Source organism: Oenanthe melanoleuca, chromosome 3, assembly GCF_029582105.1.
Source record: "Oenanthe melanoleuca isolate GR-GAL-2019-014 chromosome 3, OMel1.0, whole genome shotgun sequence".
NCBI classification, from domain to species: domain Eukaryota; kingdom Metazoa; phylum Chordata; class Aves; order Passeriformes; family Muscicapidae; genus Oenanthe; species Oenanthe melanoleuca.
Window position 1 is genome coordinate 62,675,065 of NC_079336.1, and position 25,884 is coordinate 62,700,948.

Consider the following 25,884-nt stretch of genomic DNA (forward strand, 5'->3'; position numbering starts at 1 on the left):
ATGGTTTAAACTGAAAGCAACAATTAAGCTCTGCATTTCCACTTTGACTGCAAGTATGAATATGCAAATAAAATAACTTTTTTTACCTTTATGATCAATGATATTGTTAGTCTTCACTACCCTGAACTGCATTAAATTACACATAAATTAAACTATCCTTCAGAATTTTGCAGACTGTGATGTGATAACTCAATCTGTTGCTTCCATAATCAGAAATTCTGAGAGTATCACTTCTGGCTTGGTGAATTTGACAGGTGTTATTGCACAGTTTCTCCTCACCAGAACACGAGTGTATTTTGTGAGGTACTGACTGTGGGTACCAAGTTTAACAGAGCACTTGTCTTACCTCTGCTTGCTGAGCAACCTCGCTTTCAGCTGTACACACATTGCTTTCAAACGAGGTAAATTCTATCAATATAAAAAAATGAGCTAAAGTAATTTACATGGTTTCCTTCAACACTATTTCTAAAGAGTGCTTATGCACACAAAAGACAATTTAATATTTGCATGTTGATTTCCATGCTCTTTTAGTCACTGCCTCCAAAAGTAACTGAGCCAAGGTGGCAGATAGTAACAACTCAATTATATCTACCTTAATGCTTTTCCTTCTAATGTATTTAATGAGAGCGAGAAACCAGTATCCATATAATTTTGGTCTCCAGGTCTTTGCAGGGAAAAAGTTAAACCAATCTTACTCAAATGAGGTTCTCTAACTGTGTTAAACACTAAACCTCAGAAGGTAGGTTTTGCTTTCTTTGCATTTAAAAAGCATGAAATAAAAAGCACTGACTGTCACTGCCTTCATTTGCTAGTCAAAAGATTCAAAGTGAGTCTAGCAAATCCATTATTTTTTTGGAAGGCAAAAGCTAAGACTTTACCCTCCTTTGACTTTATTACCACATAAAGGATTATGTACCTCTGGAAACAAATATTTCATTTTTTGTACTTTCAGATCATCTGTTTTGAGCCATGGGTATTTTACATAGGTGCAAGTTTGAACTCTAGACTTAATGAAAATAAATTTGCTGTTTATAAATCTATGCAAAATCCTCTTCTACATATATAGTTTACACTAGTATGACTGCAGATTAAAAGTCTCAGTGGGAACAGCCAGTGGGATATTATTATTTTTGAACAATGCCAAGAAAATTACAGAAATCAAGGAAAAAAGGAATATTGCAAAGAAGCTCTTCTTGGTCTGAACTATGCAGACATCAAGAGAGACTGATCCTTTTTCTACTGCTTCCCTCAGCTGTGTTTCTTGCAAAACTCTGTAGATTTCATTAAAGCTCACAATCAGCTCAAAATGTAAAGGGGACTATTAAACTTCAGCAACTGATTTGGGTAGTATATAAATTTTTATTTGAAAATTGCAGTTCTCTGCCATTCAGAAATGCTTGCAAATACAACAGCTTTTTCTCTAGGGATACATCATCAACTAGAGACCTGTAAAAGGGAAAGCTACTGAATTGTTTCATGGCAATGGATTAGAGAGATGGACAAATGGCACATTATTACCTAAAGGACTTATTTTAGACCTGGAGAGTTAGTACTTTGGTTTAGAACTGAGATCTATTTTAAGCAGCAACCTATGTGACCTGGATTAGAACAGCCTGAAAATTGCATGGAAGTAAAATGAATCCACTCATTTTCCCACAAATACTTCTTTATGTAAATTTAGTAATAGTGTTGTCATATGACAGAATGTGAATATGTCTATGCCATGAATCTGTATAACAACACATAAACTGACTTCAGTGTTCTACTGAGACCAAAACCACTCAAAAATCTGTGAGAAATTGTTATTTACATAATAAATCCATCTGGTTGTTACTGGTAGTCTTTCCTATGTTCGGTTAAGGTTTATGTCCATACCACTAGAGAATGAGTAGTTTTATCTTACATTTATTATTCTGTATTTATTATTTGCTTTGCTGTACCACATCTTTGCTCAAACATTACTACCTGCATAAATTCAAGGAGATAGAAACCAATTCATTCAATAGTTTTATGCTTAGTTGGATTAATGTAACTCTACATGGGTTCAAAGAATTACTGTAATAGATGTTTTCCCTTAAAAAAGCCATTACATTATTCCCTTACAGAAGTTGCATTATGGGTAAGTTCATGAGAGCAATTGCAATTACAAGCTGTGTTGTCCCATGTGTCTGGGAGCAGCTTACTCTTACTATGGGTGAGTCCCCAGATAATGATCCTCGTGATAGTTTCAGCTTGAGCACAGCTCTAAAACTTTACCACCATGGATGCAACTAGTCACTCTAACTTGATCAAAATATGGAAAAAAACCACACTCATATGATCTTCATGCAACCATGAGGTACTTTGCTCAAGATTTGAAGTCGCATGGCATGCATCAGTTGACAACTTGTTAACTTTTCCCCAAGCTCTGCTAGGTCACCACAGCTGCCAGGGAAATAGTCATTCACTTTGTGTGTTGCTCTCACCAAGTACCATAGTTAACAGTAAGTTCAATTGCTGTCAACCAAGAGTGGCTTAAAGTTCAAACAGAATATTCCAAAGGCAGGCTGTGCCCTACCTTTAGAGTAGTGGTTTTTAAACCAACTTTTGCTGAGAGCATATGCATGGTCAGAGCAAAATTGAAGACCAGTACCTTAACTGTCAAAAAACATAAATTATTCCACATTCTCCACCTATTTCAATGATTTCTTACACTTTACTTCATACATGGAGGTTCTGGCCAACCTTATTTACCACACCTCTACATAAGGTAACTAATTCATACAAGTTTCTGTGTGTTATTCTGGGACTAGTTAACGTAATAGAAATGTAGCAGCCACAAAACCTGTCCCTGCATAGACTCCCTTCCATGGGTGGAATCTCCTGCCAGAAGCCTGCTCCTGTGGGGGCTTTCTACAGACCACAGTTTCCCTCAAGCTAGGTCCACCTGCACCCCACGTGGGGTCTTTTACTGGCTGCAGAGCTGGTACCTGCTCCTCTGCAGCCCTCCCTGGGCTAGAGGAATGGCCTGAGCTACCATGGTCTTTTCCACAGGTTGCAGGGGAATCCTTGTTCCCACATCAGGGACCTCCTCCCCTGACCCTTTGTGTCTTCTGCAGGGCTGTTTCTTTCACATTTTTGTCACTCTTCTCTCACAGTTGCTACATAGTGTTTTTCGCACTTTCTTAAATGTCCATTCTCTTCGCACAGAGTGTCCTCCCTCTTACAATTAGAAAATCTGGGATCATTAAAGTTTCACTTGAAGATCAAAAGGACGGAAGAAAAGTGGTATTGCCAATCATACATCTTTTGTAAATGTGTTTTGTTTTGGCTTTGGTTTTCATTAAAAAGATGCACTTGCTTATCTACATGGTAGGAGATTTCATTTGAACAAAATACAGAAACTGAGTTTTCTATTTACCAGGTAAGCTCTCCTAACAACCATTAATCAGCACTGTTTATACTTTAAAAAAATATATCACTGAGAATTTTTCAGTTGTTGGGGTAGGTTTCTTTCTAGTGTGTGTTTTTTTTCTCAGTTGGTTTGGTTCTAACCTTTAATATAAAGGCTTCTGTGTGTATCCAAAATGGCAACAGCTGAAAAATGAAAAGTTACAATTCCATTTAACAATGCAAGTCACTTGGATAGTGTCTGTTTTAATCACAAAATATGGAAGCAATTGTTGTTGTATGCAATCCCATCTACTCATTAGTCTTACTGCATTGTTAATTCAAGAATATTCTACCCATCTGTATATTAAAAACCACGTGTCCAGTGCTGTACCTTATAAAAATCTTGCTTGTAAGTAAAGCCACCTTGCTCAGGAAACACGGCACCCAGACATCCCTTCCTCTTCAAATACACAATGACGTGAAACTCCAGACAGCTGATGCTCATAAACAGCTGTCAGAGTTCATAGCACTAATATTTTACCTTAACCAAAGTTCAAATCTCTTTAACCAGCACACTATTTCCTGTTTGTTGCAAAGGCCTCCAGAATCACATGTGGAACACAATTATAATTAAAATACTAAAGAGAACACAATATTCAGAAGATTACACAACATGTAACAATCAAACATTAACACTTCTGAACAAAGTCCAAGGTAGGTTCATGTCAGGTCGTTGATTGTTCATTTGCTAACCAGTCACATAATCAGATTAGTTTTGTCCTGCAGCCTACTCCTGTGCTATGAATACTAATGCAACTCAACTTTCATTTTACCAGCAGAATTGCCTCCATTTAAATCACAATAAACTTGAAGGTAGCTCTGCTGTTACTTACTTAAAAACTTACATTATGGAAAAAAAAAGGCAAGTGTTAAATGAAAAGCATGTATCAATCTATTTCTTCAGTTCCTCTCTCTAACACCTTGTAAAATTCTTGGTTCAATATAACATTATGATACTATGAAACTGAAACAAATTTGTGAGGTCATTTAATCTTTTCCTACTACTATTTTCCTGTAGCTCATTTGTTTTATGATTTAGATAAATATATAACTGCCAGTCCAGTTTAGGACTAAACTAAGAACACTGAAATATCCTCAAGGAAGAAATCACGTTTTTCTGATTCACTGTACAATCTAGCCCTAATGAAATTCTAGCATTCCTATATTTTGCAGTTAAACTTTGTATATGTTTTTTTTTTTTTCCTACTACCTGAGGCTGTAAGGAGACTGTATACCTACTGCTGCACGTGTCAAAATTTAGTCTGTCAAAACGACAGAGGTGTGGACTTTTACCATCATATTGCATCTAATGATGATTAATAATATTTTCTTGACTACCTGGTTATTAGCGAGCTATACTGAATGCTATCAGTCTCACTCCTAACACATTTTTGGTCTCTTTTTCTGGCAAATATCAAGAAAAACCAAGCAGATGAGTCCTCTGTCTCTGAAGGACCTTAATTTTCTATCATTCTTAGCAAATACTGCCTCTGATACCACCAGCATGTAGAATTTACATCAAATACATACTTTGTATTCAGTAGGGAGGACTGCATTCAACTTAACTAGTATCTGACTCAGGAATGCAAGCAGTGCTTGGAGACAGTTTACAACTAAATGACATTAAAGCACAAGTAGCAGCAGGATCACTCCTGCTATTATGGAAAAACTGATAAATCACCACTGAAACACAGCTGCAGCATGTACAAGTCAAACTCCCAGCATTCTCACAGTCTCTCAAAAGAGTCTGTATATGCTGGGACTCAATGCCCAAGTTATTCTATCTCTTCATTCAGTTTCCCTCTCCAGTTTGGATTATTGTTTCAATATTCACCATGTGCCAGAAAGTCACAGTATGAGACTGCCATTCTTCAAGCTCTGCTTTACATGCTGTAACTTTTTATAAATCCTATCTGAATACTACCTTTTTCCTCAGTGCTGTAAACTACTCATCTGAAAATGATCAAAGCCGCCTGAACAGACATCCTGACTAAAGGAATTTAAATCTGATATTACAGCAGGCATTGAACTGTCCACTGAACTTAATCTCATTTCAGAAAATTACATGCAGCACAGAAGACGTTTCAGCAGTAGTAATCTCAGAAAAATAACCTAAAACATACAGGCAAATCCCCTACAATACTTTAAGCATCAAGAAAGTTAAAGCAAAATATTTCCTTACACAGGAGAATATCTAATCCAGTTATGGAGAGAGAAAACTAAAATGTGGTCTGTCTAAAAAAAGTTTTTGAAGTTGAACTTAGTGTAGTATGGGTACCATTTTAACTTGTAAAGACTATTAATATGCCAGTATTAGCAAATGTCAGGGTAAAACATCAATTTCTGAGCAGTCTTCTATTTTAATGTTTTATATTTTGCCATTCTATAAACAGTCTGAAATACAACCATTATCTAAACACCCTAAATTTTTGTTTCTGTACTATTCTAACCAACAACTTTCAACAGAAAGCTTTACTCATTAAACAACACACTGAAAATGTTCTTTGCAAACCAGCAGCATATCAGATTAATCAGATAATGTTTCCAATTTATTATTCCAAAAAATCAATTAGAACAAACCTACAAGCTACAATATGTGCTTCAATGTTATGTACTCAAATCTTTAATTGTGGAAGGGAATCTATGCTGCATAATGGACCAAAGCAATAGAAATGGGTAGATAATCTGAAAAGGAATGACTAATCTTCATACTGAAATGTGTATAAATATTAATCGCTTCTGAATTTTGCCATGTTTGAATGTTTGTAAATAGTTTCCTTGGAGTACTTACTGTAAGCCTGTAGGCAAAGCACCATGTTTGAACACCCAAAGGCTGGGGATGAGCTTTAAAGAAAATACAATCATACTAAAAGAGAACCTCCAAAAGTTTTATTAGGATTTCAACAGACATTGAAAAAAATATTGCATAATGATTGAAAACATAATATTTTTAACAAAGTAGCAATGTGGTATCAAGTAAAAGAAAGACTGGAACAGCTCTCTATATATGCTGCATGGAACATGTACCAGGAAAGGGATATGACATTTTTAAAATTCAAAGTCAAATGTGAACAGGTCACATTTTGATAGACTGACTATACACCACAGATGTTTTACAAACTGCATAGCAGTGTAAAAAGAAAAAAAGTTTTATCCTAAGTATACTGTATTCCTGCATTTGGAGCAGTTTACAAGGCAGAGATGTTGTTTACAACATTGATATTTTAATAGCTCTGGATTCTCATAAAAAATAAACTAATTTAACAAAAAAGCCTGTATCTACATTTGAAAATAAAAGTGCATGTATTGAGAAATAGTGTTATTTCTTAAGAAGAGTACTTTAAAAATTCATTTTAATAGATCAACAACTGATGATACTTTAGATGCAGTTCTGCACTGTGCTACAATCGAGGTTCTAACACCAGTTCCTCTAACTGAACATCCTCTTTTCCATAAGGACCAAGACACGTGCCTGCCTACTGTACTTATCAGGGTTCTGGGGAGTTACAAAGAATGCAGAGTACCAAAACCACCATATTGCTCACTAAAAAACACCAGTAACCCAAGACAGATGTTTTAAAGTAGATTTAGCCATAATTGCAAGCATCATCTCCTCAACTTTCAGGATCCTTCCAGTCACACAATTACTTTTAAACACTGGAGAGCAGCAGCAAGGAGCCATTAGAGCTAAAAGACAAGAACTGATCAAAGTCTGTCTCCTGCCTTGTACTGAAGAATTTGTGGGTAATGAGCATTTCAGTGCATTCAAAGAACAGGGCTAGGGGTGCAAGATTCCTACCTAAAACCCAGTTGGTATAGTCAGATCTGTATGTGAGTCTAGATTCACCTTTCTGTGGTAACAGCTAAGAATTACTGCAAGTGTCACTAACTTCTGTGGAGGGTTTACTCCTTTCTTCTCTTCACACAACAAAGAAGAGAAGTTGTGGAATGAGAACATGCAGTTTGAAGATCCAGGCAAAGCTTCTATTCGAGTTCTTATAATTTCAACTCATGGCACTGAAGAACTAGTTGTTTTGTTTTTTTCTGGGCACCTGTAGCACTCGGAATAGAAAAAAGGCAGTGAATGTTTCGCTGGACTGAATCCAGAATGGGAAATGTACAGATACCAAAGCTGTGAACTGCAGCCAGACTAGCCATAAACAAGTGTCCGGTACAGAAATTACAAGTAATAAATTTAGCCATTTTTGTAAACAACTCCTCCTTACTTATCTCTTTTTTTTTCCTATAATGGAAATACGCACTGTATTTCATTGTTCCAAGCTCTGGTCTGTTTCTGTTTTAGCTTTGTGGCACAGTTGCTAAGTGCAACAGGCTAGAGACACCAACATTAATACAAACAAGTTGGAAAGTCAGTTCAAGTTATTAAAGTTTTGCTATACCAGGCCATTTTTCATACCAAGTATTCTCTGTTCACAAATGCTTTGTAAGATCTTTTCTTATGGAAGACTGGAAGCAAATTGGAGTTCTTGGTTTAACAAATGTGATTTAACGTAACATTTCTGATATGCCTTATGCAATTAACAAATCATGTCTCATCTTATGAAGATGATACATTTGCTATACATACCAGTAATTTAAAATGCTCCCTAAAAAAGCAGCATTTTTATAGACAAATTAACAGAAAAGGAGACAATACATCTCACAACACCACAGAACATGTAAAGCCCTTTCATTAGCTGCACTATAAATTCATAACTGTTCATCACATACTTTGAATTTCTGACTGCTCAAGCAATTTAACCCTCAGCCAACTGCAGGACAAGGAAAAATTCTCTGAACATTTGACATTGTAGGTGTGAGAGTAAAATCAAGTATTCCATGGTTTTAGCTCTAAAAGTTTTGCTCCCAGAAGTAAAACAACTGTTAAGAGTTCAGAAGAAAAACAGCAATTGTTGACATGTCAAAACAAAGTTGTACTAAAAATTAAGCTGCTGTAAATCTGAGTTCACTTAGATCATTCCTAAAAAACCTTTTTTTAAAAAAAAAGCTGATCCTAGAACACTTGTTAATTAGGAAGAGCAGTAGAACACTGATTTAATGAGAAAAGATGTGCTTAAAAGCTGTGTTTGAAACATCTATTATAGTTTTGCATTCTTCCTTATCCTTCAAATATTTGGATTATAAATTTTTTTTTAAAAAAAAGGACCAGACACAGAAGGTACAGGAATTGGACAGGACCTTTCTTTCACTACAATTCAGTGTCTCCTATCCAAATGTGGATACCATTTAGAGGCCATTTTGGAAATTATATCAGTCAACAGCTACATGGGCACCAGTGAATCAGAAAACACACCTTAGGATTTTGTTCTTAAATTATATAAGTTAGATAAAACTACCCTGTCCAGCAAGTTCCGAATTTTTCAAACGTTAAGGCAACTTTCATTACTTTCCAGCTAAACAGTTTTATAAAAAATAAATGTCACTTCAAACCTTATATACACAGTGACAGAGTAGATTCAGCTAGAAAGTATCTTTAGTACATTAATAAAGTGTCTCGTAATATTACCGAGGTTATATCAGGTGCTTGAGTGTATGTGCAATTGGAGTGGCTGCAATACTTAGAGTACTGGTTTCAGAACAGAGCGCAGTGAACGTCCCTCCTTGGTGAGCTCTCGTGTCACACACATACAAGGCAGCGGCACAGCCTCCTCTCGCCTCTCCACAGCGTTGTAGCTGCACTTCTTCAAGTGGTCAGCCATGCTCACGATGTCAGCAAACTTCCACTCATTCACAGTACAAAAGGCTGTACTGAAGCGCCAAACCTAGAAAATAAGCTGCACTTAGGCCCACAGTGTTATAAGATACCCGAACTCAGAGCAGGAAATCACTCGTGCTTGTGCTAGAAAACGTTCAGGAAATATTGTCAATGACTCGTACTAAAAAGCAGTATGACAAAAAAACACTACACAGAATTTAATATTGTTAGTCCCAGGCTGATTCAGACTCCAAGACAACTCTGAACACTGGGAGGAAACAAAGGTAGTATTTTTTGTTCCACAAGATAGATACAATCAGAAGTTAAATGACAAGGTATTTCAAGACCAGCCACAATAGTTCGTTTCTTATCAACTTGCAGCTTCAAATGAGTTTTGCAAATGCTCTGCAGTTTGGGGTGGGGAGAATGCTAAAACCTGTATTACATAATGGTCATCCAAAGGTTTTAAGTTTTTTCAATATTTAAGGCATTCAGTACCAAGGCAATAGATATGATCTTAAAAGGTTTGAAAAAAAATTGCTGTAAACACTACACAGGCAAGATAAGCAGACTTTGTAGGCAGCTTTCCCACCTCTACGGGATATTGATCTCAAAGCAAAACCTTTTAACGTTTTAAAATATTGGAAAAAACTGAAGTTAATTTACTTACATCTAGGAAAAATGAGACAGACTCTACTTTTACTTCTCCAAGTGTGGAGAAGACTCAGACAATCTGCAGCAATTTTCTCTCTTTCTATACAACAATCTCCTTCTTGAAAGATTATACCAAAATCCAGTAGTAACAGACATAATATTAAGAGAAAAAGCGGAAACAGGACCAAAGTAATATTTTTCCTTTCACCTTCAAAATAAAAAAAAGTAGCAACTTACCTTTTCTTTTACCTGCCAAGAACTTCCTTCTGGGCACTTTCTCTTCTCCCAAAGCAGTATCACCATTCCACGTGCCTGAAGCAAGCTTCCACACACATCTCTCATTAAACGTGACACTCTTGAGAGCTGACATAAACTAAAGCCATCTAGAAAACTAGCAATGTGCTGCAGCACCTCAAAAGGTAGACTACTCAGATGGTCATTGTGTAGTCCAATTAAGCAGCTTTTTGCTGGTTCTACTAATACTGTGGATATACAAGGCTGAACTCCAAATGACCGTAAGTGGCGGTCATGAATAATTTTTGCCCCTTGTGTTGAAGGGCAAAACCTTCGTTGAGAATATGTACACCCATAATATGCCAAAGGACACCTCTGCTCCATCCAGCCATTAAGGCCAGCATGAATGTCTCCATGCACATTCTTAAAATGCGATGAAAATTCATTCCTTCTAAACAACTGTCCACAAACAAATGTAAACATTGAACGCTGTTTTGTTTGGTATCTAGCCACATATTCCAATACCAAATCCAATCCAAGGGTCTGGAATGGACTTGGATTTGAGAGCTGTGGGTTGGCATGATCACATGCAGAAGCTGAAGCTATTTCCCCCACCATTGTATTTGTGGCCAATATAGCAGATGGGAGAGAAAATGTCTGGGTCCCAAAGTCAACATGATACACATCGACAGCGCGACTTTCCGATATCCCCCTACCTCCGGGAGAATCTCCTAGGCAAAACAAGAGAGCTGCAGTGATTAGATCAATTCCCTGAAGACCCATAGGATCTTCTGTTATCTCCAAATCTGAAGTATCAACAGCTTTGTCTTCTTTTGGTGTTGACCAATAATGGTTAACAAGGAACCTGTACGATCGATGTCGTAAAAGTGAAAATGCATCTATGTTTCTCAATCTTTCTTGCTCCACTTGTCTCTCTAACATTTCTTCTTCATTAGCACTATGAGGAAGTTGTACATCATTAGCATTGCCATTAACTAACTGATCAGCTGGTATTACTTCAACGTGTGCTGTTACAGGGCAGGAGCTGCCAGACTGTAATGCTTCATCATCATGCGATGCAGTACATTCACCATTTGCTACACTGGACGATTTTGAATTAGATATACCAAGATCTTCACTGTGGTTCAACACTTCTGAACATTCATTTTCTACATGAAAGCCATTACACAAAAGTGAGGAGTTATTGAAGTTTAGATTTAAGTCATGGTTTTGCACTACATCATAACAAATATCACAAGAGCCATTTTGCTCCATTTGTGAATTTTGACTCAGGCTATCAAAGTTCATTCCCCCAACTGCTCCTACATTATCTTCATCTGCATTTTCAGAGTCAGACTTTTTATCCTGAATAATGCCACTAGAAGCTTGTTCTTTAATCTTGGGATCTTCTTTCTTTTCATGTGGTGAAATGCAGAGGTTTGAACTTAATATACCAATGTCCCTTGTAGCAGTGTTCAGGATATCCAGAGCAGCAGCTAAACTCCTCGTTGTTTCTACAGTAGCTTGATAAAGTGCATCATAGGACTCTTCATCTACAGGCATCAAACCATTGGTATGCACTGTATCGGGGGCACTTGATTTAACGGAGGTTTGCTCTCTGGATTCTGGTATTTGATCCCCAGCTTTTGACATCATAGTTGCTACTTTAAGTGATTCTAATAACATGCGCTGGTCTTGAAGAGCTAAAGCCATATCTAGCTGCTCCACTTCATCAACATCTTTACTCAGGTTTTCGTAAGATTTTCGGTCAGCATAACTGACTGGCCATCTATTCCACTCCATGGTACAACATACTACACTTGCTGGACAAACTTCTAGATGATCAGCAATTTTATTTCGGGCTACTATGAAGGGACATCCAAAGCCACTATTCAAACAAGGCACTCTTTCAAGTGGACATAACATGCGATGTTCCTCAGCTTTACATGAGTGAAAAACTGCTCCACAAACCAAGGGGCAGCCAATCAAATCACAGGAAATGCCCGGCTCTGGTCTGGTCATACAACGACGGCTGACACAGTTCACACAGTGTAAGTGCTGCTGATGTTCCTCCTCCATGACTGTAAGTCCAATTCTGAGTAAAGAGAAAGGAGACAACAGCATAGAATATTAACTCAATGTTATTAATATCTGCGAGCTACTATTTGCAGTTTTGTGTGTTTGATCAATAGACATTTTAAGAAAACAAGTATGTAACATCTTATTTCAAAGAAATGATGCCTGAAAGTTCAGCTGAAAATTAAAAATACACATTTGTATCAGAGCCCAGAATTTATTTATTACTTATTTTAGAACCCTATGCATTTATTTACCAGGTCTAATAAGTGCAACTTAAGTAAAAATGTTGTATAATACTTCACTGTGGAACAGCCCTTTTCCCCTGCCCATTGCAAATATATCATTCCATCAAAAACAAAGCATGATCTTTGACTATATAGCCAATTACCTAAAATTATAAATTATATAATTGCACAGAGTACAAAGACAAAATAAAAGAAACCAGATTCATCCTCACATCCAATTTTTTAAAAGAGAGGCAATCTGTTCCCCAGGCTGCCTGTTACCACCTAAGCTGCTGATATCCTCTCCTTGAAGTTCTGTTTAAGGCATGCTGCAGCCTTCAGCAAACATCTCAACTCTATGTCATGTCCCATTCTCTCCCCACTCTCTACTTCTGACAGACTGCAGACCTTTACAACAGTTCTTCACTCTTTTTTTTCATCTATAGCCTCTCTATTTTCTACAGCAGCTGTTGTACAAGGGTAGCAATAATACTACAACATTACACTACATATTAAATAAGTCCTTTTATTTCACTGAAAATATTTACATAAAACTTCAGTTGCCAAAATCGTCCTATCCATACATCCACTTCAATCCACAAAAGGTATTTTTTTAATGCATCCTATGGCTGCCTTGATCACAATACCAGCAATTCAAAGTGCAAGGATATCAACAAGTCTGCATAAAAGGCCAAACAGCAATAAAAATCAAAATACATATATATCCATGGTGCAATCTATAAAAACACATTAACACCAACAAAAAGTTCAATTCTTTGTTGTGGCATGGAAAAATAAATAAAAAACAAAGAAAAAAAGAGAAGAGTAAACTTTGTGTCTTTGTATCATACTTTGAGAAAGTCTGGAACTATTCTCCAGCTGGAGTGCAGGCCCACACAAGTTACCAAGCTCTCCCCTGTGCTCTTACAAACTCCTTCTCAAAAGTGACACCAGAAGGGATTAAAGTTCAGTGGTATCAGTGAATGACTTGCACAGAGCCAAATTTCAAAAATACATTGCAGTTTCATCTTTTTCTTACTCCTCCCCCTCTAGCAATTTTCTTGAGAAATAAAACACTCAAAGAATTTAAGATTAATAAAACTGGTTCCTCCTGCTAACAAGTACTCTCACACATTGTCTTTAGACTAAACACTTCAGGTTTAATGCATTAAGCCTTCTTAAATTAAAATTAAACTATAAAAAGAAAACTGCTTTACCTCAAACTGAATGTAAAAGGAAACAAAAGTGCCTTTTAGACACTCTAAATACTTTAAAGCATTTAAATAGAAATCTACTTCACTCACTTGTATTCTTTTATAACGCTTTGAATTTAATGCCAACTTTAAGTAGCAATCAGTCCTCAACCCCCCCCATGCATCGTAATTCGGATAACTTAAATATTTTAGCCACCCACTCTCCTGAACACTTTTAACAAAAAAGCGTATGTGCTACACTTAGCAGGCAAAACACAGCTGAATTTTCCCCACCATACTTTAGCATTTTTATATTGAGTAACAGTAGGTTTTGAATAAACTGTGAAGTGTATCAGTCACTGGACTCAGTGACTGACTCGTTCAACATTTTTGCAAATCTTTCTTGCACATAACCTGCTTCTGACTTGCAAATTAAGTCAGATAGCATCTACTACAAAGAGATTAAACACGTTCAGTAAAGAATGAAAAAATTACTCGACTTCTCTGAAGATAATTTTAGCTCTTTCAGCAAAGCCCTCTCTGAGTAATTCTTGCCAAATACTGTGGTCTGTTGCTAGACCAAAGAAAATCTCAGAAACTTCCATCAATACTGAAACCAGACTACTTCTCAAGTTAACAGGTGAACAGATCAAAATGAAGCTCTCAGGTTATGCATATATTTTAAAGTGCATAAGGTAAAATGGAAATAGCACTGAAAAAGACAATTGCTAGTTTAAAGTGCCAGGGCCTCTATAGAGAGTCCAGCCTGTGCTTTATCTATCTAAACAGAGTCCTGCTCCCATAAAGCAACAGCCTGCTCATTTCAAGCTGGCCAGAAGTGAGCCATTTGGAGAGCAGCATGCGGGTGTGTTCAGGGCAGGAGTAGCTATGACTCTTGTAAGAAAGATGGGGCAGTGTGCTGCTAACTGGGCTCAGCTGCACAGGTCACACCTGCCCTGTGCAGGGTACCTGAGATGACCTCTGCCTCACTGCGGGGGTTATGGATGCTCTCACCCTATCCAGCAGCTTCATCATCCACTTGACAGTGCCCCAGGTGAAAAGACGGCACTCATGTCATGGGCTGCCAATGCCCTTTTCCCAGGGGGTGGAAAAGCTGGGTACAGTGTGACGGCAGCCTGGGGGTAGTGCTGCCAAGATCAAGGGTGTTTCTCCACAGCAGCGAGGGGCAGGCCTAGGCTGTCCTGGATGCTGCTGCCACAGGGCTCTGTGCTGGGCACAGCCCGGGTGCACGGAGCGGCTGGAGACACACGTCCATTCCAGACCCCCAAGGCTGCCTGCAGCCCGTTCCACACCAACTGTGACACTTGGACTTCAGTGGGAATTTCACATTGACATCATCAGATCATGTCGAGATGTGTCGCACGACAGTGATCTGGGCCAAAATTTTACTGATTTTGGGCAAGGCAGATAAGCCATCTTCACTTAACCCAGAGAGATGACATACATCACTTATGTTGGAAAAACAGCACACAACTGCTAAGCCAGCACTATTCTACTGCTTCTAGGCCAAAGCTGCCCACATGCAGCAGCTAAGAACACAGTCAAAGTGAGATCGTGTTTGCCTGCACCATTTCTGGAGACATACCCTAAATTAGTCAACCACCATTAAATACTATCTTTAAATAGCCTGAGCTTACACAGAACATTCTATTAAGACACTAAAACATCCTCCTCCAAAGCACACTATCTTGGTCTTTACAAGTCAGATTGTGAAACCTGAGTTGCACAATGATACTGGCTTTTTTCAGGCTCCTGAGCTCCTTTCACTCATAAGCTAACACTCATCAAAACTTATTTATTTCATATAATCAAATGACCTTTCGAAGTCCTTTCCAAAGAAGGAAACAAAACCAGACGAAAACATCAAATATCACTAACGGAGTGTGTCTGAAAGCCAAATCTGACACTAAAATCCCAAGTGTTATCAATAGCTAGACGCTAATTTGTTCTATTATGGATGCTTCAGGATGGTTTTATCAAGAAACAGTTATGCACAAAATCAATTAAATAGATGAAGCAACTTATTCTCTGTTTCTACAAATAAGAATTTTACAGGTCAACAAGAAGCTTGATATTAGTTGTCATTTATCTTAAAATTGAAATACTTTGGGTCATTTTCTAAACACAAAGTATCTTCAGACATCAGTAGATCATCAACAAAACATTCATTTAGATTCTGTGTTCTGCTTACAAGCCTTAACTCCTCAGCACCTGCTGCAGAACTTCAATTTAGTCAGAATGTTGCATTTCATTTATAAGTTACTAAAAAGTCTCATTAAATATATTAAATATCCTTTTATGCATTTTAATACTTGAGCTTCAAGCCCAACAGCTGTTTTGGGCAGTCGTGTTCCTGGACTGCCTGAACTACTTTAGGCTTCTGATATAGTTCAATTCTTAAATTGCAAATTAAGTCCAAAGGAAAAAAACACAAATGACCTTATCAAACTGGTAAAATAAGTAGATAAGACCTCAACAATTAGCACACTGATTAATCAGCAAATGGCCATGACTCACTGTATTTTGTGAGCTACGTCTGTAAACCACAGAACTTAGCACCTCTTTCATTCACAGATTAAGAGCATTCATATATGAATAATTTCCCATTAAAGAACCACAACCAATGTATCCTTAGTACTATACTGAGAACAAGAACCACCCTCTTCCCAAATATTGCTTTGTAAAGAAAAAAAACCTGTTAGGTAAAGGGGTGATAAAGAAAATTCTCGCTAGAGGTAACAAGTCCTTTTATTTCCTCTAATACAGCAAATTGAAAGGTCTAACAAGGAATGTCATTGCTGATACAGAGAAAAATACCTGTCGTTAAAACATCACTAATATTTAGTTTTTATATCTCACTGTGTTCTTATCACAATATGGTCAGAAGACAGTGTCAGATCAATGACTACAGCAAGAATGAACAGCTGTCCTTTTCTGATAGTGTAGTGTCAGCAACCAGCTTCAATTCCTCCTGTTCAGGGTGCTGAAGTACATACACTCGACTGTTACTAGCAGAGAAACCTAAAAATACATCCCGTTCCAGTGAGGTGACCACTGCTCTCAGAATTTGTGCCATCACTTGATGTTATTGTACATACTATACAGTCAGCTGACTAAATCAGCCAGAACATGCTTTGAAAATCTGTCATAATTAAAAGGATTAAAATTCCAGCTGCTAGAGCCACGTGATTTCCAGTTGCTGTTGTAACACAAACATTAAAATAGCATAATAAGGGTTTCAGACACACTCAATGCCTCAGCTGCAAGTGCGAGCTCTCACTTTCTTCTATATGACAAAAACTGTACTTAGTATTATCAAACCCAAAGCCTTCTTGCTCATTCTCTACTATATGAATTCTTTGAGGCCAATAAGATAGGAAATCACAGCAACCATTGCTGCTATTGCAGCCCTCCATTACACAGCCACTTTTTATTCAACAAACCTATAAAGCTCAAGTACCTTTGAGACTCTTCTATCAAATTCAACTGAATAGACCAACAGGTTCCTAAATTACTGCTTCAAGGAAGTAGAAGACTAGAGACACACAGGCTGTACTACAGGTTTAAACTCCCAGGAGCATCCAAATTCACCCACAAGCAAATACATGCAAACTGTACTAAAACATTCCCTTTTGTTTTGGACACTGCAGAAGTGATGCCTTAAGTTTTAGCTTCTATATTTTTCAGATCCTGTACTGGATTAGTGTGTAAGTCTGAACTTCATATAGAGTTTTAATAAGCTCTCATCAAAGTTTGGTCAGACAAAACAATCCTTCCAGGCCTGAGGACCAAGGTCATCATCACTTCCTCAGGCCCAAAAAGTATAAAGGAGAAGGGGCAAATTGGGGGAATGTGACTTCATTACCTGAACCTGTAATTGGACAATTAACCCCTGATATGGAAACAAGCCAAACTCACACTGGCCTGAAAAACTCATGACTGTCATCCATCTTGGGTGTAGCCTCTGTGAGGCTCCTGCACTGCCCAGGTTATATCCGTTAAAGGCCTTCAATAAATACTCACTTTAACTCTGTCTAGCCTCTGTTCTAGGTAGCCAGCCCAAGGCGTCAGAAGATGCCATCCTCCATCTTTTTACCCAGGTTTCTCTTTCATTTGACAAACTTGAATTCTCAAGCTGATACTGATTACTGCCCCTCGCCCCTAAGTTCATCAGGACAACCCTGATTTCTGTTACAACAAGGTAGACCAGGGAATCTAAAACTATATTCAAAACAGTTTGATGGATGAGTGTTCACTGCATTCTCAAACACAAATTCATCCACAACAAAGACAAGAGCATCTTCCCTGGCTGGCAGTGACTGCACATACTGTACATACGAGAATGAGTCGACATTAATTTATTGTTAATCACTGAAAACATGAAAAGAGCTCCGATTACTAAAGTCCAAACTATTACGTAAGCAGGATGCTACTTCAACCATTACCATCATAGTCTACAGCTATTATTATGTATTACACAAAAGAGGCAGAAAAAGGTTACACTAAAACATGTCTTTTTACTGCAAGGAAAAAAACCCTCAGGGGGATGGACACACACTGCTGGAAAGATTCTAGTTTTACCAGTGATCTAGCATTGAAGGAATATATACTACCATATATACACCTTACAAACAAACCAGACCAAAAAAAGAGAAATCTCTAACTACAGCAGAAATAATGAGCACTAGAATTATAGGGAATTGCAATTTTTACTAAGCCAACCTTATAAAGAAGACTTTTCCATGTCTGCCCCCTCCCCACATGTCCGTTCTTCCTGGTGGCAAACCATCTTCCTACCATTCAGAGAATACAGTGAAATTATTTCCTCTCAAACCATTCCAGCCAAAAAAAAAAAAAAAAAAAAATTAAAGAGGAGAAGAGCCAAAGCATAACACTGCTTTGACTGAAGTGGACCCTCCACTGATGCCCTACGTGTCTGGCTTTGTTACATGATATAATAGAAGCTCTGATGAAATGACAGAACACTTTCTTCTATCCCTGTTAACTCAGTCAAAAGAGTGCTAAAAATCAAAAGCAAAACTACTAGGCTTTTCTTTAGAGTACTTTTGTGACAGATCTGCCATGCATTCCTGCTTCCTTGACAGAATCCCCAGAGAAGAAACCCAAAGACCTCAATGTGCCTTTGGCCACACACGGACACAGGACAACCGCACGAGGAACAGCTACACTTGCTGCATGGCTCAGGCACAAAAGCACTCTACCTGTTGAGATGGTGACAGGGCAGAATCAGCTAGAGAGCCAGTAGATTTCATGTGTAAAGCACCTCTGAACTTGAACACAGTGTGACTCCTCGACTGCTGCAGATTCTGCAAGAAATGAGATCAGAAGTAAGGTTTCATTTCAGGTGTAGACATTACCTTCTGTATGTACAATCCCCTGAAAAGGTCACGCACTTACACTGTCTGGGGCTACAAATACTGAAATTTTTTGTAGATTATAAACAAGTTTTTAACAGACTTCCCAAGTACAACCTAAGTTCTGTCACTTTAGCTTATTGCTAGTTGTTAGTCACACTGAATGGCAACCTAATTATATTTAAGGCTGTAAGAGATTATTAAAAGTTATTATTCTGACCTGCTGCACTTAATTCACTGCTCTGACCACCTCAGGGAAAAAAAAACCAAACTCATATGAAAGACTACAACAGCTGGAGAACTAAAAAAAAAAATAAAGTTTGACTCTTTTACAAACTGTATTTTAGACTTGTTAAAATTTGTCCATCTTCACTCTTCATACATGGGAACTTATTAAGCAGTTGCTGATTATTAAAAAGCTTTTTACTGTAACAAGATGCTTCTTCCATTCTTTCATGCCTAAGGATTACCACTAAAACTTAAGAGAGATGAAACTGAGGGATATGTCCAAAGGAACAATGATATTCTTATCCAAATACCAACTCACAAATCTTCCAGAAAAGCAGGGAGGAAAATAAGCCATTTCTCAGCAACCAGAAACAGAACCACTGGAAAAAACAATGCATTCTGTATTACAGTAGGTAGTTTTAACCACCCAAAAGAAACCAAAAATAAATCCTTCTTACGTAATATTTTAATTCATACACGCTGCTGCCGAAGAATTCCTGACCTCTGCATACTTTCAGAAATCAGGCCAAACATCTCATTAATGTACTGTTTCAGGTCTTACTACACAAGTTTAACCAGCTCCCATAGCAAAATGAGAAAACAACTTTAAAGTAAATAGCCTATGAAAGCAACTTCTCTCCAACATCCTACACTGAAGTGCATTGTCATGTATTCTGTCCATATCAAGCTACTTTTTCTGTTAAGCATATACCCTTCTTAGGAGACAAAGACCTGACCAATATGCAGCAAAATAGATAGTACACAAAAACATTTAACAGACATACCCACAAGGATACCTTATCAGATTACACTGAAGTAGAAATGATAGGAGTTTGTCTCAAAATATTTTGAAAAATTTCAAGTAAAACAAAAAAAAATTGGTATTATAAGGCTGTTTTAACAACTTTAATCTATTCTGTTGTCAAGTATTTCCCTTTCTTATCAAATGAAAGACACTTTGCAGCGACTGTCAGGTTTTTCCCCCTTCCAAGCTGCTTGGTTTTAAAACCAACAAAACAGTAAAAAAAAAAAAGCCAGTTTTAAATAAAATTATTGTCTAAACAAAAGCCTCATCTATCTCAAACAGCTGATGGCAGAAAGCTGGGAATATATCTCATAGCGAGCATGTTATATCAGCTCTTTCAATGTTTCTAACATGAATGAAGAACTGGAAAACACGAACATCTTCACTACAAGTTTGTACAGGGTTTTAGGACATATGATTACTCATCAATTTGTTATCTCTAATATCATTAGAGATAATACTTTTCAGACTGCCTTTTCCAAATGTCAACAGGCTTGATGTTATTTCTCTTTGCCTAAGGACTCCAGCTGAATGATCCTATCCAAATACATTCCTTATCTGGTGACAACAGTGACTCAGACAAAACAAGATTTTGTAAGAGCATTAAAGCTTTGCCAAGAAAGCACACTCCTATAAAGATCCTATTTGCAATGAATCTATCACACCAACAAACTTCTCCATCACACAGGACTTTTCGAAAACTACAGTTTGTACTGGATACGTTTCTAAATAGGCCAATAAAAGCCTGAACTTCAACAAAACACCACCCACCTTCCAGCACCTCTGTCTGAACCAGGTATCACAATCAGCCTTAACCACTACCTAAAGTTTTACACGAACAGGTGTAACTACACCACCCAGAAGCTTACCTCACCATGCCTCCCATTCTCAAACCTCTCATTTTTTCATCATGATTTCACATTAAGAGCTTAGATCAATGTTGAACATTTGGTAAGAAACAGCACAATCTACTCAGCTGGATGTTCTACTGACTGTAGGGGTTTGCAGAGTCCTGAAGCTTCAAACAGCATTAACAGATTACTATAAAATTATAACAAGACACCAAGTGTCACATCAGAAACTATTAAAGACAGCAGCTTGAAAAGTAAGTCAGAATCTAGAGCTCACCTGCCATTTTAACTCTCTTGGCCTGTTTCAGACTAGTTTGTATTACAAAACTTTTCAGCTTTTTCCTCCATTCGAGACTAGACAGTGTCCTGACACTAAGGACAGTTTACACAGATATCTCTGTAACCATCAATAATGTAAATATTCATTTATTTATGGTCTGTTCAGGAATACTTACCACCCCTTATACAATCTAACAGTCTCACCAATAGAATTTTATCTTTATTCTTATTATGCAGACAAGGAAACTGAAGGGAAATTGTCACCAGTACAATGATGACTATACAATATTCCCTGCTCCCATCTTTATTCCACTGCAATGCAAACAGCATTTGCCTCCTTTTAGATAGGGCCAACCAAAGAAATATGTCTATCGATATGAGGGAAATTTTGTTCCTTTTAGTTCAATTGGACTGAAGGCAAAACAGGGGTTTCTTACATAGCTGAAATCTGCAGCAGCCCCAGGAACTCATTTGAAGATTAATAAGCATATGCTTTCTTCTTCACAAAGTTGTAGACTACACCCTCTGTTGTAGACACTCTTTATGACCTAAAAGCCTGGCTTTCCAAAAACATGCAGAAATCTTGTCCAGAAACTTTCCATCCAGATATTGCTTGTTAAATGTAGAACTTATTTTGTCCATTAGACTTCCAACATCAAAGTAGGAGGGAAGGAAAATATAACCTGAATTTAATGAGTTAATTGAGTAAATGCAGAGCTTAGTGCAAAAGAAAGAATGTTCAGGCAGCAGAGTAAAAACACTGCTTTTGCATAGCTTTTGTCCATTCTGCTGGGATTCTCCTCTTCTCTAATACCTTCTAACTTTGGAAGCAAATGAGAGAAGTCTCAGCTTGCAATACAATCCCAATTCACTCTCTCTAACCTATTTCTTCCCTCGATGAAACTTGACCATTATGGAGAAATTCCACATTGATATTTACATGCATACAGAGTAAAGCTGCCACTGCATTTTACAGTATTCCAGGTCCTCGACTTGCTTGCCAACAAAGTTCTTCTAGTATTTTTGTACTTCTGGGAGAGGGGAAGGTAATAAATAACTGACATCCTCCTCAGATGCATGAACCTTAATCCACCCAAATGACAGCACAAGTTAAGGTGTATAACATCAAGAAGAGGCAGAAGGTGTCCAGGTGAAGGCCTTAACCATCCAAGTATAAGTACTCCACATCAATTCTAGAGAAAGCAGAGGAGATACCTTTGCCTTAAATGCTAACACAAGTAAGATGAGGCTGTTACTTCAGGGGCACTGGGTTTGGACTAGTATGCTAACAAACACTTATCTGGCATATTAACAACATAACCAGCGAACGGGAAGCAAAGATTATGAAAAGCTCCTCAGCAAAATCCAAGCAGAGCTTTACAGAACAAAAGAAAGCCACCTCTCCAGCCCACGGGTTGTTTCCCTTAAGAATTTTGAAGGCCTGCTGCGAACAACAGCGACGCTAGAACTTTTGGAAGTGAGGCCACACAACTGTTCCAACACGCGAGCCGCTCAACAAGCTGCTGTCATCTCCCTGTACGCTGCTGATTGCCGAGCCGTGGGGTTACAGGAGTACAGCCACACAGCCCTCGTTACCTTCCAGGAGGGAAACAAAGGCTCCACCGCACGTCAAAAAACTGCCACTAAAAAGGGGACTGAGAGAAGAGAGAAAACACCACCTCCTGCACGGTCTGAGCACATCTACTCGAAATAACACGAACACGGGGATTAGAGAAGGATTTCAGCAATTCCTCTGGGATACTTGCTCTCTTCCCCCTCCTTTCACGTAAAGGCGACTCCCCGACTGCACGGCACCAGGCAGACCCCGGCCCCACGCCCTCCCCACGTGTATCGCGACACCCCGACAGCGCCGGCAGCACGGCGGGGTCAGAGGAAGCGGCGGCGGCACAGCTGGGCCCGCCGCCACCCGCGGGCCCGGCACGGCCGGCACACACCCGGCGCTGCGGGCCCCGCGGGCCACGGGGGCGGGCGAGGAGAGGCGGCCCGGCGGAGCCGCACATCGAGCCCCCGCGGCCGCTTCCAGCCGCGACCTGTCAGGGCTGGCGGCGGGCAGGCGGCCCCGGGCGCTCGGGCCCCCGCCGGGCCGCCATTTGTTTACCGCCCGGCTGCCGGGCAGCGGGCGCGGCCCGGGCGGGACGCAGGGCCCGGCTCTCCCCGCCAGTCGCGGACAGCGGCGGCGCCTCACCCGTCCCCGTCGCTCCGCAGGCAGGCGGGCAGGCGCGGGAGCCTGCGCTGCACCTCGCGCTTTCCCCCCGCCGGGCTCCGGCCGCCACCGCCAACGCCGCGCCCGGTCCGCTCCTCTTCTCCTCTCTTCGCTTCGCTCCGCCTCTCCCGGCCCGGCCTCGCCGCCCGCGGGGCTCCCGGCGCGGCCCCGCTCCGGCCGCGCCCCCGGCGGCCGCGCGCGCGCGTGCCAGCGACGGGCTCAGCGAGAGCGCGGGGCGGGGCGGGGCGGGGCCGCCGGGGGGCGGGGCCGGGGGCAGGGAGCGCGCGCGCGCGCCGGCGCGGCCCCGTTTTACCCCCGGCGGAGGGGGCGGGGTGCCCCGATGTCGCGTGCGCGCTCCCGCTTTGCCCCGCGCGCGTGCGCGGAGGCGGCGGCGGCCGGGGCTGGAGTGTGGGGCTGGGAGGGGATGGGGCGGGATTGGGAAGGTGCCGCGGCCCCGCTAGGCCCGTAGGCCTCCCCCGGCCGTGGGTCGGTGCTCCGGCAGCTCTCCCGAGCCCTGCTGTGCAGGCGGTGCCGCGGGCCCAGGGCGCGGCGGGCAGGGCTGCAGGCTCGGGTGCCGACAGCCCCAGCTGTCAGCTTCGCTTGCCCGGCGCCGGGTCACCGGCCTTGGTTCCAGCGTAGATCCACCACCACCAAATCCATCCCGTAACCAAAATCACCTTTTGGGCCTCTCCGGGCTCTGGGCCTTGCTAAAGCTGTCACCTCAAACACTCTCCTGCCAGCCATCGCAGTACGCCTTGTGGTGTTACTGGCAATGCTTCTCTAACACCTTTCCTGGAGTGTGTTGGGCTTGAGGGCCGACTTCATTCCCAGACACTTGGCCCCGCGCCCACAGGTGCTGGTTGCTGAGCCTTCCTTTGCGGGTTCTACCCTTCAGCCTATGGAAGGGCTGAGAGGGTGTAGGAATTATACGGGATGTTACCCCTGCAAGGGTTGCTATTCCTCATATGCATGCCAGGTTTTAAGGGGCTGCTTAGTGTCTTAAGAGTCCTGAGGAAAAAAAAAAAAACCAAAACTGTTCAACTTGGACCATGCCCTTTTTTTCAGAGGGAAAATATTAAATATACTGTTAGATATGTTGTGGCCATAGAAGACAGAGTGAGGAAATTAGTTAATTGACAAGAAAATAATTATTTTTTCTTTAAACTTCCAGGAAAACCTTGTTGGTCTGCACCCCGTTTCTGAAGACCTGATTTCCTGCCGTTTGTGTCAATTTCTGTTTGAGAGAGGTTATACATGTTTAAGAGCCTGCCAAATAGATCCTCTCAATCTCTCAGCACCTAACCCAGGTGTGGGCAGGAAGTAAAAATGTGACTATTTCAAGTTTGACATTTATCATCTTAGAAGAGTCTTAGTTTTCATTTTAAGAGAGCACGAAGGAAAGGCATAAGTAATCATTTCCATGTTAGCTATGTAAGATGACCTTAATATTGAGGCATCTTTGCCAGCACTTCCTATAATAAGCACTCTCAGGTTTGCCCCACCCTTATATGATCGCCTTGATCTTCCTTGATCCTGAGGACAGGCCCTTTATCCCTACATAGGTTTGATTATAGGATCAGTATATAATAATCTAGCCAAGTGAGCTCCAGAAGATGGTAGGGATTGGCACCATGACTCAGAGAAGCCAGGCAGAATCGTTTCATCTGCTCATCAGACAATTACAGAAATTGCTGGGCAGAATCCATGCAGACAGTCACTGGTTTTCACAACTTCTCTTACTGGCAATGCCTGCTGTGGGACAGGTGAGGTTACTGCACTGCTTGCTCTCACCACAGTGGAGTGTGCTCAGGGCCTGGCTGAGGTATTAATTACACGGGCTGTTGCAGTGCTTTTGTGGCTGGCTGGCTCTGTGCTGGAACTGAGCTTCTACAACAGAAGCAAGGCACTTCATTTTAATTGCTTCTTTTGAGTGAGGAGAATGAATTTCTCTGGCTTGGACTTCCTTTCTCATACCTCAGCTGAGACTTGTCTGGTCATTCAGGGAACAGTCTGCTTCTCTAATGCTTAGATGGGTATACTTGCTCATGATCCCCACCTGACAATCATCATTCTCATGAACTGCTGTTTAAGGTAAACAGGCAAGTTTTAATAATACAATTTGACTAGTACCACTGACCTACAAACCAGGTCTTTTAGGATTCAGTGGTTGAACCACTGGAGGGTTTATTTTTTACTAGCTTAAATCCAAAATGACTGAAACTTTGCTCTGGTTACTCATAAATGGAAAATTAATATTCATGTCCGGTCTACTATTGTTCTGTACATGACACTGTCAGTGAAGCCAACAGGAGAGTGAAGTGTAAATTAATTCTTGAGATTTGTGTCTTTCCCTTCATCTGAAGTAAGGTCTACATCAAATGCCAAGGCAGTTGCTGAGGTGTGCAAACAATCTTCTGTAAGTGAGTGGCTGTATGTGAAATAAACCACATTTATTCCTAAGCGTGTGGGGAGTGCAATTTGTTTGCTGTCGCTTCCTACAAAATGTGAATTATTTAAGCACTTTCTAATTTCAAATTTGAACTATCACAGTCACTTTTCACTGATGGGT

At 40.1% G+C, this 25,884-nt stretch overlaps 1 protein-coding gene across 2 annotated transcripts; it reads right to left on the bottom strand.

Annotated features, from left to right (window-relative positions):
* Nucleotides 1-6,299: 6,299 nt before the first annotated feature.
* FBXO30 (F-box protein 30) lies at nucleotides 6,300-23,480 on the bottom strand. 2 transcript variants are annotated; one of them, XM_056486653.1, is made up of 4 exons: nucleotides 23,298-23,456; nucleotides 18,776-18,880; nucleotides 10,040-12,131; nucleotides 6,300-9,215 (listed from the first exon to the last, which is right to left on the bottom strand). In XM_056486653.1, the coding sequence occupies exons 3-4, from the start codon at nucleotides 12,113-12,115 to the stop codon at nucleotides 9,012-9,014; spliced, it is 2,280 nt and encodes a 759-aa protein (XP_056342628.1). In that variant the 5' UTR covers nucleotides 12,116-12,131; nucleotides 18,776-18,880; nucleotides 23,298-23,456; the 3' UTR covers nucleotides 6,300-9,011. The 2 variants fall into 2 exon arrangements, with proteins under 2 accessions (XP_056342628.1, XP_056342629.1); XM_056486654.1 differs by lacking the exon at nucleotides 18,776-18,880 and having other exon boundaries at nucleotides 23,298-23,480.
* Nucleotides 23,481-25,884: the final 2,404 nt, after the last annotated feature.

What these genes read in the sequence shown, in the direction of transcription:
- FBXO30 (XM_056486654.1), bottom strand. Translation starts at nt 12,115, where the DNA reads ATGGAGGAGGAACATCAGCAGCACTTACACTGTGTGAACTGTGTCAGC. An exon ending in CTTGGCAGGTAAAAGAAAAG is followed by an intron (nt 9,216 to 10,039) that starts GTAAGTTGCTAC and finishes CTTATTTTCTAG; the next exon opens with GTTTGGCGCTTCAGTACAGC.